The sequence below is a fragment of the Ranitomeya imitator genome, chromosome 1, assembly GCF_032444005.1.
Source record: "Ranitomeya imitator isolate aRanImi1 chromosome 1, aRanImi1.pri, whole genome shotgun sequence".
Taxonomy (NCBI): domain Eukaryota; kingdom Metazoa; phylum Chordata; class Amphibia; order Anura; family Dendrobatidae; genus Ranitomeya; species Ranitomeya imitator.
In genome coordinates this window covers 894,367,595-894,381,470 of record NC_091282.1, presented here as the reverse complement: position 1 = coordinate 894,381,470, position 13,876 = coordinate 894,367,595, and the positions used below count along the sequence as shown (strand labels likewise).

The 13,876-nt window shown below is 40.6% G+C and overlaps 1 protein-coding gene across 1 annotated transcript in view; it reads right to left on the bottom strand.

The window, feature by feature from the left end:
• Positions 1–13,876, bottom strand: part of CCDC158 (coiled-coil domain containing 158) — a 193,180-nt gene that overhangs the window by 144,167 nt on the left and 35,137 nt on the right. Inside the window, exons 10-14 of the mRNA XM_069743236.1 lie at positions 11,211–11,321; positions 10,214–10,411; positions 9,474–9,947; positions 7,501–7,690; positions 6,106–6,258 (exon numbers count right to left, since the gene is read on the bottom strand). Of these exons, the coding sequence (XP_069599337.1) occupies positions 6,106–6,258; positions 7,501–7,690; positions 9,474–9,947; positions 10,214–10,411; positions 11,211–11,321 (1,126 nt within the window). The remainder of the gene's footprint in view (positions 1–6,105; positions 6,259–7,500; positions 7,691–9,473; positions 9,948–10,213; positions 10,412–11,210; positions 11,322–13,876) is intronic.

Sequence of the window (13,876 nt, the reverse complement as noted above, 5' to 3'; positions counted from 1 at the left end):
CTGTGTGTCTGTTCTTACTATCAGTGTGTCATCAGTGTGTCTGTTCTTACTATCAGTGTGTCATTTGTGTGTCTGTTCTTACTATCAGTGTGCCATCTGTTATGATCCGGTGACCTTGGAGCTGCATGAATAACTTTCACTGGAGTAGGTGGTAACTGTACTGACCGCAAATCCTGATCTGACACTGCAACTAGAAGTAGCCGTGGGGTGTGCATAACAAACCCTAGACACCTCGTCACAGCCGGAGAACTAAATACCCCTATAGATGGAAATAGGAATACTATCTTGCCTCAGAGCAGAACCCCAAAGGATAGGCAGCCCCCCATGAATATTGACTGTGAGTAGGAGAGGAAAGACACATGTAGGCAGAAAACAGGATTTAGCAAAAGAGGCCACTCTAGCTAAAATAGGAAAGGATAGGACAGAGTTCTGTGCGGTCAGTATTAAAACCCTTCCAAAAATATCCACAGCAGATTATACAAAAAATTCATCCATCTAACTGAAGACGTGGAACGTATATCTGCAACTCCAGAGAATCCTACACACAGAGCAGAAATACAATCAAAAATCCAGCACACAGCATGTGTGCCATAGAAAAAAAAAACAGACACTTATCTTTGCTGAATTGGCAGCTAAGCAGGAGAAACCAGACAGAGGTCCAACACCTCCCAAGAACCATTGAGAACTGGCAAGGACTAATGAATCCTGCAAACCTAAATACCCCAGTCAGAATTGTAATCAGCAGAAACACCTGACCATGACTGCAGCCCTGGGACAACTGCATTACCACCTACAACCACCGAAGGGAGCCCAAAAGCAGAATTCTCAACAGCCATCTGTGTGTCTGTTCTTACTATCAGTGTCATCCGTATGTCTGTTTTTACTTTCAGTGTGTCATCAGTATGTCTGTTCTTACTATCAGTGTGTCATCCGTGTGTCTGTTCTTACTATCAGTGTGTCATCAGTGTGTCTGTGCTTACTATCAGTGTCATCAATGTGTCTGTTCTTACTATCAGTGTGTCATCAGTGTGTCTGTTCTTACTATCAGTGTGTCATCAGTGTGTCTGTGCTTACTATCAGTGTCATCAGTGTGTCTGTTCTTACTATCAGTGTCATCAGTGTCTGTTCTTACTATCAGTGTGTCATCAGTGTGTCATCTGTGTGTCTGTTCTTACTATCAGTGTGTCATCAGTGTGTCTGTGCTTACTATCAGTGTCATCAATGTGTCTGTTCTTACTATCAGTGTGTCATCAGTGTGTCTGTTCTTACTATCAGTGTGTCATCCGTGTGTCTGTTCTTACTATCAGTGTCATCAGTGTGTCTGTTCTTACTATCAGTGTCATCAGTGTCTGTTCTTACTATCAGTGTGTCATCAGTGTGTCATCTGTGTGTCTGTTCTTACTATCAGTGTGTCATCTGTGTGTCTGTTCTTACTATCAGTGTGTCATCTGTGTGTCATCTGTGTGTCTGTTCTTACTATCAGTGTGTCATCTGTGTGTCTGTTCTTACTATCAGTGTGTCACCTGTGTGTCTGTTCTTAATATCAGTGTCATCCATGTGTCTGTTCTTACTATCAGTGTGTCATCAGTGTGTCTGTTCTTACTATCAGTGTGTCATCTGTGTGTCTGTTCTTACTATCAGTGTGCCATCTATGTGTCTGTTCTTAATATCAGTGTCATCCATGTGTCTGTTCTTACTATCAGTGTGTCATCAGTGTGTCTGTTCTTACTATCAGTTTGACATCTGTGTGTCTGTTCTTACTATCAGTGTGCCATCAGTGTGTCTGTTCTTACTATCAGTTTGACATCTGTGTGTCTGTTCTTACTATCAGTGTGTCATCCTTGTGTCTGTTCTTACTATTAGTGTGTCATCAGTGTGTCTGTTCTTACTATCAGTGTGTCATCCGAGTGTCTGTTCTTACTATCAGTGTGTCATCCGTGTGTCTGTTCTTACTATGAGTGTGTCATCTGTGTCTGTTCTTACTGTCAGTGTGTCATCAGTGTGTGTTCTTACTATCAGTGCGTCTGTTCTTACTATCAGTGTGTCATCAGTGTGTCATTCGTGTGTCTGTTCTTACTATTAGTGTGTCATCAGTGTGTCTGTTCTTACCATCAGTGTGTCACCTGTGTGTCTGTTCTTACTATCAATGTGTCATCCGTGTGTCTGTTCTTACTATCAGTGTGTCATCAGTGTGTCTGTTCTTAGTATCAGTGTGTCACCTGTGTGTCTGTTCTTACTATCGGTGTGTCACCTGTGTGTCTGTTCTTACTATCAGTGTGTCATCTGTGTGTCTGTTCTTACTATCAGTGTGTCATCTGTGTGTCTGTTCTTACTATCAGTGTGCCATCTATGTGTCTGTTCTTAATATCAGTGTCATCTGTGTGTCTGTTCTTACTATCAGTTTGACATCTGTGTGTCTGTTCTTACTATCAGTGTGCCATCAGTGTGTCTGTTCTTACTATCAGTTTGACATCTGTGTGTCTGTTCTTACTATCAGTGTGTCATCCTTGTGTCTGTTCTTACTATTAGTGTGTCATCAGTGTGTCTGTTCTTACTATCAGTGTGTCATCCGAGTGTCTGTTCTTACTATCAGTGTGTCAACCGTGTGTCTGTTCTTACTATGAGTGTGTCATCTGTGTCTGTTCTTACTGTCAGTGTGTCATCAGTGTGTGTTCTTACTATCAGTGCGTCTGTTCTTACTATCAGTGTGTCATCAGTGTGTCATTCGTGTGTCTGTTCTTACTATTAGTGTGTCATCAGTGTGTCTGTTCTTACCATCAGTGTGTCACCTGTGTGTCTGTTCTTACTATCAATGTGTCATCCGTGTGTCTGTTCTTACTATCAGTGTGTCATCAGTGTGTCTGTTCTTAGTATCAGTGTGTCACCTGTGTGTCTGTTCTTACTATCGGTGTGTCACCTGTGTGTCTGTTCTTACTATCAATGTGTCATCCGTGTGTCTGTTCTTACTATCAGTGTGTCATCAGTGTGTCTGTTCTTACTATCAGTGTGTCACCTGTGTGTCTGTTCTTACTATCAGTGTGTCACCTGTGTGTCTGTTCTTACTATCAGTGTGTCACCGGTGTGTCTGTTCTTACTATCAATGTGTCATCCGTGTGTCTGTTCTTACTATCAGTGTGTCATCAGTGCCTGTTCTTACTATCAGTGTGTCACCTGTGTGTCTGTTCTTACTATCGGTGCGTCACCGGTGTGTCTGTTCTTACTATCAATGTGTCATCCGTGTGTCTGTTCTTACTATCAGTGTGTCATCTGTGTGTCTGTTCTTAGTATCAGTGTGTCATCCGTGTGTCTGTTCTTACTATCAGTGTGTCATCTGTGTGTCTTTTCTTAGTATCAGTGTGTCACCTGTCTGTCTGTTCTTACTATCGGTGTGTCACCTGTGTGTCTGTTCTTACTATCAATGTGTCATCTGTGTGTCTGTTCTTAGTATCAGTGTGTCACCTGTGTGTCTGTTCTTACTATCAGTGTGTCATCTGTGTGTCTGTTCTTAGTATCAGTGTGTCACCTGTGTGTCTGTTCTTACTATTTGTGTGTCATCAGTGTGTCTGTTCTTACTATCAGTGTGTCATCAGTGTGTCATCCGTGTGTCTGTGCTTAATGTCAGTGTGTCATCAGTGTGTCTGTTCTTACTATCAGTGTGTTATCTCTGTGTCTGTTCTTACTATCAGTGTGTCACCTGTGTGTCTGTTCTTACTATCAGTGTGTCATCTGTGTCTGTTCTTACTATCAATGTGTCATCCGTGTGTCTGTTCTTACTATCAGTGTGTCATCTGTGTGTCTGTTCTTAGTATCAGTGTGTCACCTGTGTGTCTGTTCTTACTATCAGTGTGTCACCTGTGTGTCTGTTCTTACTATCAATGTGTCATCCGTGTGTCTGTTCTTACTATCAATGTGTCATCCGTGTGTCTCTTCTTACTATCAGTGTGTCATCAGTGTGTCTGTTCTTAGTATCAGTGTGTCACCTGTGTGTCTGTTTTTACTTTCAGTGTGTCAACCGTGTGTCTGTTCTTACTATCAATGTGTCATCCGTGTGTCTGTTCTTACTATCAGTGTGTCATCAGTGTGTCTGTTCTTACTATCAGTGTGTCAACCGTGTGTCTGTTCTTACTATCAGTGTGTCATCTGTGTGTCTGTTCTTAGTATCAGTGTGTCACCTGTGTGTCTGTTCTTACTATTAGTGTGTCATCAGTGTGTCTGTTCTTAGTATCAGTGTGTCACCTGTGTGTCTGTTCTTACTATTAGTGTGTCATCTGTGTGTCTGTTCTTAGTATCAGTGTGTCACCTGTGTGTCTGTTCTTACTATCAATGAGTCATCCGTGTGTCTGTTCTTACTATCAGTGTGTCATCTGTGTGTCTGTTCTTAGTATCAGTGTGTCACCTGTGTGTCTGTTCTTACTATTAGTGTGTCATCAGTGTGTCTGTTCTTAGTATCAGTGTGTCACCTGTGTGTCTGTTCTTACTATCAGTGTGTCATCACTGTGTCTGTTCTTACTATCAGTGTGTCATCCGTGTGTCTGTTCTTACTATCAGTGTGTCACCTGTGTGTCTGTTCTTACTATCAATGTGTCATCCGTGTGTCTGTTCTTACTATCAGTGTGTCATCCGTGTGTCTGTTCTTACTATCAGTGTGTCACCTGTGTGTCTGTTCTTACTATCAATGTGTCATCCGTGTGTCTGTTCTTACTATCAGTGTGTCATCTGTGTGTCTGTTCTTAGTATCAGTGTGTCACCTGTGTGTCTGTTCTTACTATCAGTGTGTCACCTGTGTGTCTGTTCTTACTATCAGTGTGTCAACTGTGTGTCTGTTCTTACTATTTGTGTGTCTGTTCTTACTATCAGTGTGTCATCCGTGTGTTTGTTCTTACTATCAGTGTGTTATCTCTGTGTCTGTTCTTACTATCAGTGTGTTATCTCTGTGTGTGTTCTTACTATCAGTGTGTCATCAGTGTGTGTTCTTACTATCAGTGTGTTATCTCTGTGTCTGTTCTTACTATCAGTGTGTCATCAGTGTGTCTGTTCTTACTATCAGTGTGTCACCTGTGTATCTGTTCTTAGTATCAGTGTGTTATCTCTGTGTCTGTTCTTACTATCAGTGTGTTATCTCTGTGTCTGTTCTTACTATCAGTGTGTTATCTCTGTGTCTGTTCTTACTATCAGTGTGTCATCAGTGTGTCTGTTCTTACTATCAGTGTGTCATCAGTGTGTCTGTTCTTACTATCGGTGTGTCATCAGTGTGTCTGTTCTTACTATCAGTGTGTCATCAGTGTGTCTGTTCTTACTATCGGTGTGTCATCAGTGTGTCTGTTCTTACTATCGGTGTGTCATCAGTGTGTCTGTTCTTAGTATCAGTGTGTCATCAGTGTGTCTGTTCTTACTATCATTGTGTCATCAGTGTGTGTTCTTACTATCAGTGTGTTATCTCTGTGTCTGTTCTTACTATCAGTGTGTCATCAGTGTGTCTGTTCTTACTATCGGTGTGTCATCAGTGTGTCTGTTCTTACTATCGGTGTGTCATCAGTGTGTCTGTTCTTACTATCAGTGTGTCATCAGTATGTCTGTTCTTACTATCAGTGTGTCATCAGTGTGTGTTCTTACTATCAGTGTGTCACCTGTGTGTCTGTTCTTACTATCAGTGTGTCATCAGTATGTCTGTTCTTGCTATCAGTGTCATTGGCGTGTCATCAGTGTGTCCATTTTTACCATCAGCGAATCATCAGTATATCTGTTCTATCAGTGTGTCATCAGTGTGACTTTTCTTACTATCACTGTCTCACTGTCATCAGTGTGTCTGTTCGTACTCTCAGTGTGCCATCATTATATCTGTTCTGAATATCAGTGTCATCAGTGGGTCATCAGTGTGTCAAGTTTTACATTTTTAGCATCAGTGTGTCGTTTTTATTATCAGTGTGTCATAAGTGTGCCTGGCCTGAAAAGAAGCAGTACTGAAATTAGCCAACAGAGTAAACTTAAAATTATTGCTGTTACAGGGAGAAACCAAGTGTATGTAATCTATAACAAAAAGTCAAAGCTGATGATGTAAAAATGTACATTTCCTCTAAGAACAATTGAACAAGCTAGAATTCTCACCATGACCATCACAATCTTCCACAATATTCAGAGTGTTTTTTGTTTGCTCCAGTTCAACCATTGCTGCCTTTAGTTGCATTTTAAGGATTGTGGTTGTGCTCTCTTTATCTCCTGTCTGCTTCTCATATTCTCTTTTCAGGGCTTCATAGTCCTCTGTGCAATGCAAAAATCACAAGTTTTGATTTGTATATGTTTTTTCTGCCGGTTTATTCAGTCTTATCACACACATTTGAATTAAAGATTGAAAACTGAACATTAGAGTTGCACCTGATAGGGACAGCACTGTGCGAGTGTTCAGCAGGTGCAGAAAAATGCAGCAAAGTAAGAATGTTTTCAAAACTAGAAGGGTTAATAGTTTATTTTTATCAAATTAACAAAATGTAAAGCGAAATCTAAATCAAATCAATAATTAATGTGATCACAGGGTTATGGTGCTGAGGGCCAACTCTTACATAGGGGCCCTCTGTCCAATCCTGGCTTCCGCTGTCTAAAAATAACAGAAAGAGCTGTACTCTAGTGCTGGTTCGCCACCAATGCCTCCAAGTCTTTGCTGACAGCCAATCAATGATTTCAGTAGTCTCGTGCCAACTACCTCTTCTTCACAGCTGAGCTCAGTTATTTGCAATTACAGTCTTGTGTGCTGTAGTAATGACGTACCGCTGCAGCCTGTCAGAAAAGCCTGGGAGCAGTGGTTGGGTAACAGTTCTGGTGCAAGGGTTTGTGAGTAAAGATCGGTTTGCTATTTTTAAACAATGAAAGCCTACAATGTAAAAACAAATGAGGCCGAAATCTGTTTTAAATGATAAAATTCTGCCTGACCAAACCTGCCACTAGGGGGAGCTCACCGCATACTCTTTTAATTCTTTATAATAATTTTATGTAGTGCCTATTTAGTCTATATAGTATGTGCAATCTCATCCAACAAGCTGATTAGATGAGCCGGATTTATTAAATCCTGAGTACTGGATTTAGCCCCTAACCTCTGGTCCATGATCTTTTGCACGAAAACCTGATAGTGGCGTTAATATTAAAGATATAAATCTTTTAACTGTATCATACAGAAGAGTAAAAATCCAACATTTTTAACATTTTGTTCTTTTGAAGCTTAGACATTAGTGATGAGCAAATATGCATTATCTGAGCACGCTTGTGACTGTCATCGGCATGCTCAAAACATTTGTTCTGGTCTCCGCTGTGGCTGCATGTCTCATGGCTGTTCGACAGACGCAAGATTACCGCAAGACATGCAGGTGCATATTTTTTGAGGCGCAACATATTTTTCGAGCACGCCGAAGACACTCATTTAGCATACGAACATGGTCGGATAATGCCTTATCACTATTAGACATAGCTGCTACTGGTGTAACTTCTCACTTTACACCAATACTTACATACCTGCTAAATTTGCAAGGTCACTCCGCGTTTCCATAAGCTCAAACATAATTTTGTCTCTTTCTTTTTTTGTTTTCTTATCGGCCAGAATCTTCTTAGTGTTGAAATTAGCGAGTTTACTTTTCTCCAGCTCCAATCCTGTGCACAATTCTTCCAGCTCCACTATTCTTTTTTCTTTCTTCTCAGCCCTCAACTATGGATGAGCCATTGTTAGCATCAGTATTAAGTATTTGAGTAAACAATTTATGGTAAAAAAAAATGTAACCAGCTGAAATCTGTTTTTTTTTTAGCTGGACAAAAATGCTGCCTCTGCACAACTATTTTATTAACTAGTTGCTGCTGGAAACTTTCCTAACTGATCATTACTGCACATGCGAATACAGCCTTACTATTATTTTCCCAATAAAGCTATGTAAATCTGTTCACACTTTCCATGTGTATAGATCACACAATGGCAGCAAACATAATGCGTGTGCCAAATTTTATAAGCAAGTTTGCATTAAAGGGAATCTGCTGCCAACATTTTGCCATATAAATGGCAGCATGATGTAGGATCAGAGACCCTGATTCCAGTGATGTGTCTGCTTACTGTTGTTTTGATAAAATCAGCTTTATCAACAGCAGATTGTAAGGGTTAATCACAGTTTACTGTATTGTTGGAGATTTGTGATGTAATATATTGTCTGACCAGTAGAGAGCAGCGATGCAAGGCCAAAGGTGGAGCGGTGGTTTTTGGTGGTAGGTGGACAGTTGGGAGGAGATGAAGAAGAGTCAGGGTGGAAGTGAAGCTATGCATCTTTTGAGAAAGTCGGAATAGGGTGGTGCGACTGTGGATCTGTTGTTGGTGACTCTGGGACATGTTGTTTGGTTTGATAAGAGCTGACTCAGTGACAATAACCTAGTACATATCATCTTGGGTTAAGTCAAGTGAGACCTTATCTCTAAGGTCTTAGGGAAGCCCTGTGTTGGAGAGATCGGCATTCCCTAAGAGCTTCAGCCCAGCAAGGACCCTTTTACTTCAGTTTTAGGATGTGTTGGTATCATCTAACATCTGGATATATATGCACTTATACAAAGAGCCTTACAGAGGTCCAGGCAGTTAGGTCAAAAAGCCTCTTCTGTAAGACACTTACTGCTCAGAGTAGGCGATTACTAAAGTAATGGCATAACACTGTTGCTTTATTGATTAATACATAGAAAGAGTTAATTGCATCATATTTTTCTCACATATAACTGTTAATTCTGTTTAAAGGGACACTGTCACCTGAATTTGGAGGGAACAATCTTCAGCCATGGAGGCGGGGTTTTTGGGTGTTTGATTCACTCTTTCCTTACCCGCTGGCTGCATGCTGGCTGCAATATTGGATTGAAGTTCATTCTCTGTCCTCCGTAGTACATGCCTGCACAAGGTAATCTTGTAAACCTGCTGCCATGTTGTCCTCTATATTTAAGAACTTTGTACAACTCAGCATATCCAACTGATTGGCAACTTGCTGTGTATACCATGCACCATGCATAGGCAGAAATCTGCCAATCAGTGGTGTGGGCAGGGTTATACAGAGCCTAGCATTGAGCGAACTGGTAAATCTGTTCAATATAAAACTGTGATTTTATCAAAACTACAGCAAGCAATCCAGTAAATTATATATCACTGGAATCAAGGTTTTCTTCCCTATGCCATGCTGCTCTTGGGTGGCATAGCAAAAACTGATGAAAGATTCCCATTAAGAATGCCAGGTGTATAGGGCAGTGAGTCACTTTTTGACTATGTCTACTTTCAGAATATGTTTGTCCGTCTCCTGATTACTTTTGTTTTTCTGTTCTTAGAACTGAACAGAAGCAAGAAATTCTCTAACACAAGTGTGAACCATACCAACCTTCTGCTGAATAAATGAATAAAATAATTGTACATCAGTTCCCAGTATGCCCCATGAAAACCCTGTAGATACCAAAGAAGTCTGGCAATAAGATCTTACCGCTATGTCCTGTGATTCCGATTTTTTAACAGTTACTTCATGTAAAAGCTGAGATTTCTCTACTTCTAGGGCCTCAACCTTCTGGTTCTGTTGTCCAATCATCATAGTCATAGCTTCGATTTGTTCCCGGAGAGTCATTATCATATTATCCTTTTCTACTAAGAGCAGTTTTAGAGTATCGGCGTCTCTTTGGATCTCCGTCATTTTCTCACTGTCAGCTCTTAGATGCTGAACCTCACGTTTCTTGGACTCCGCATATAAACGCAGTTTCTTCATCTCCTCAACAACTCTTTGCAATGACCCATCCCTTTCAGCCAGAACATTTCTTGCTTCTATTAAGCTTTTCTCAGTCTGGTCCAAACATTGGCTTTTGGCCTCCAGATCATTTGAGGTTTTCCGCAAAGCATCTTTTATGGACTTTAGCTGGGAAGATGCGGCATTCAGACTTGTGGTTTTCTCCTGAATAGTTCTCACCTTTTAAGATATTATAAAAAAAAAATGGGTTCATCAATATCTCATGTTTTACAATATGGAGTCACAAGAACAACTTTTTAAAAATCTTTTAGTAAAAATGTCAAAACTCTCATAAACAGATTTTTTTTCTAATTACTTTAGGGGCCAATATTGTTATAATTATATGAATCAGAGTGTTTTTTTTTAATTCAAGGGTTTCTACAATAATAATTAGGACGAAGGTAAAGGGATGAAAGTGATTGGCAAGAAACTAAAAAACTCCTAACCTGTTGTTCTGTCTTCTTCCTGTATTCTTCGTTCATCACCTTCACTACTGCCTGAAGTCTCTCGACCTCCATCCGTCGCTCAATCAGCTCTCTTTGTAGGTTTTCATTAGTCAGGCTGTTGACCTTTTCCCGATCACATAATTGCTTGTTCTGCTCTTTTTCTAAGTTCAGCTGTTCTTCACGCGTCTTTAAGGCTTCCTACAAGCAGAATAACAATTCTCAATCTCATCAGGAATATTTTGGAATATTCTTAGTAATATTCATATTTTTCATGTGGGGGTCATCTCAGCAAAATAAAAAAACGTCTTTCCAAACTCAATTGAGCTGACTTTGGTGGGAAAAGCTGTAGCCACTCAGATGAATGGCATTCTACAAGGTTAAGAGTCCACTAGAATGGGAGCCATGGGGGACTCCACTTTATGATATCCATATGTTCCACTAAAGAGGAAACCCCTTTAATAATTTAATAAGTTTTATTTAAAATTAATTAAGGGACTCTCTCACTATATTATTGTGACCTAATCTGAGACCAGCATAACATAGGGGCAGAGACCCTGATTTCAGTGATGTATTACTTACTGGGCCGCTTAATATCGTTTTTATTAAAAAATCAGCGTTTTATCAGCAGGAGATTTTTATTAGATGACTAGTAAATCTGTTGTCATGTAGTCCAATCGTGTACCACCAATGATTGGCAGTTTTCTGCCTATGCACTGTGTACACAGAATGCTGCCAATCAGTGGCATGGCCAGGGTAATTCAGAGCTCAGCATTCAGGAAGCTGCTAGATCTGCTGCAGATAAAACAGTTGTCAATCAAAACTGCAGAAAGTAGTAAAGAAAGTCACACATCACTAGAATCAGTGTCTGTGCCCCAACATCCTGCTGCTCCTAGGTGGGGTAGCAAAAATGTGGTGACATTCCCTTTGATATAATGGTCTTCTGTCAAAATTAGCTAAATTTCTAGGAGGTAAATTCTATCCTCTACTGTCTTCTTACATTTAAATGAAGGAGTTGGCCACCATACTCTTGCTTGCACTGCGAGTGTTCATTTTGCAGGTCCTCTAGTGAACAATTAGCAGATGATAGTTGATTTTTTAGCTCTTCCACCTATAACACAAAATGTTAATCAAATAAATAATAGGTGCCAGGCAGACCCCAATGAAAAATGTAAGGCTATATTCACACGTTGCATTTTGTGTTTTATTTTTAGTTTGTTTTTTGTAGGCAGAACCTGCTTCATTAGATGTGGCAATTCTGGTGCTTAGCTCTTCCCACATCAACCACAAAACTATTACCCGACTTGTCAATGCACAAGGGCAAGTGGGAAGAGGCAAGGCTAAGCGCCAGAATTGGGGCATCTAATGGATGTAACTTTTCTTGGGCAGCTGAGTGCTGGTGTTCTTAGTCTTATAGGGGGCCAATATCCATGGCCCCTTCCCAGCCTATCAATATCAGCCAGCAGCTGTCTGTTTATCCTTTGCTGGTTAATAAACTTAGGGGGACCCCACATAATTTTTCTTTTGGGTTCCCCTTTTTACTAAACAGTAAAGGTTTTTCCACTACTGGACGTGTAAAAGGGGCCTTATAGACTTTCTATTGAGCACTTCTAGCATCTGATTTGCACACTGCAGAGTGTTTTTTCCGCGAATGGTGGGGGTTCAGGATTTGATACCCTCACCATTCTACCGTACATATGAGGGAATCAGATATAAAATAAAATAATATGTACTCTGTAAAAAAAAATGTATAAAGGAAAATTTTATTTTGTTTTTCAGCAAAAAGATTTAAGTATACCTATCCCTTTGGTTTCATCTGAATGAAATCAGCACTGTCAAGTTATTTCTACAATACTCTTAGATGGTGTACAAATGAATATGGAAAGGAGGTGATTGGAGTCTAGGTGGGACATAAGGTCATTTTATAGCTTAGTAATAATATCCTTACAGATCTGCTTTTCTCGATTCAGGACACAAGACGATCACTCTCCTCTTCTGGCAACATGCTCGATCACGTGCCATATATAATACAGGTGATTTAGCCCTGCTCAGGCTTTTTTCCAATGGATGTGTGGTCCTAAGTAGTGTTGAGCGATACCTTCCGATATCCATAAGTATCGGTATCGGATTGTATCGGCCGATATTCGAAAAATATCGGATATCGCCGATACCGATAACCTGATACCAATGCAAGTCAATGGGACCAAAACATCGGAATTAAAATAAACCCTTTCTTTCTTTGTAGGTTAATTCTACATGAAGGAAAACAACTAAGAATAATGTAGAATGTATTGGGGGAGGTGGAGGAGACATTAAACGCATAGAGGTTTAGCCCAAGCTCCTCTATGCAATCCTATAGTGTTTTCCCACAATCTAGCTGTATACGGATGGGAAGCCACTAATAGGATAAATTTGAACAAATGTGCAGCAGGCTGAACTAATTGAAAAATGGACAATGGAACGGTGAGAGGCAGTGATGCACCCTGAGCTGACTACAACCAGCGGTGGCTGCAGACCAGACTACAGAGTGAGCTGCACTCACACTGAGACCTTGCAGACACCTGTGGACAGCGCTGCAAGGCAAAAACAAGGTTCTCACACAGCGGTTGCTAAATTAGCCTGGGTAAAGCACAATGAAGCAAATTGCTATCTCTAAACTGGACCTCAGTCAGAACACAGCGTCCTATCCCTAACTGAATTCACAGCAGAGTGAACCCAAAATGGCGGCAGCGACTTTTATAGTGCATCATGACATCATTCCAGCAGCCAATCACAGCCATGCCAGTAGTTACATGACTGCCATGCAGAACAGGATGTGCCCACACTTCTAATCATTCCTCATTGGCTGAATTCTGGCTGTTTGAATTATGGGAACTTCCCGATTCCGGTATCCGACATACTGAAAGTATCGGAACTCGGTATCGGAATTCCGATACCGCAAATATCATCCGATACCCGCTACTTGCGGTATCGGAATGCTCAACACTAGTCTTAAGTGATAACAAATGCATAGCAGGGTGAAACGCTCTTTCCTGCAGAGCATGCATGCTTTTTAGACCATTAATACAATATTCCATGAGTAACAGTGCCTCAGACTGCCCATGTAGATGATATCAAAAGCTCAAGCAGGGTAAAATCAGGCACAACTTCCGAAGAGGGGGCTGAGCGTTTCATGATTCATAGCTAGAACAGCGGATCACGGAAGGTTTGGAATGTTACATCTACTGTATGTATATATCATTAGTCAGGATCAAGGACTCAAGATGTTTCAACAGTGTACATAAAGATGAACAAAAACTAAATGAATGACAAATAGTATGGGTCAGAGAGCTCAACTGATCCTGATAACGGAAAAAAAACTTGCAATACCCTGGTAGAGTGATGCAACATGACTAAAGATAGCAGTGGTTGTCAGGAGCGTGAAGGCCTGACAGGGTTGGAGTTTTGGTCTCTAGCCAAGAGAAAGAAAAGGGCACAGACACAGAGTATACATAACAGATGACTTCTGTAATGTCAGCAGAGAACATATAAGATTCTAAACACAAAATGACATTTAGCAAGTGTAAAATTAACAAAGCAGGTGCAAGACGGACCACACGCATTACATCTATATGCATCAGGCCTTCTTCCATCTTTAATGTCACCTATAATCTTTACAAATCCATG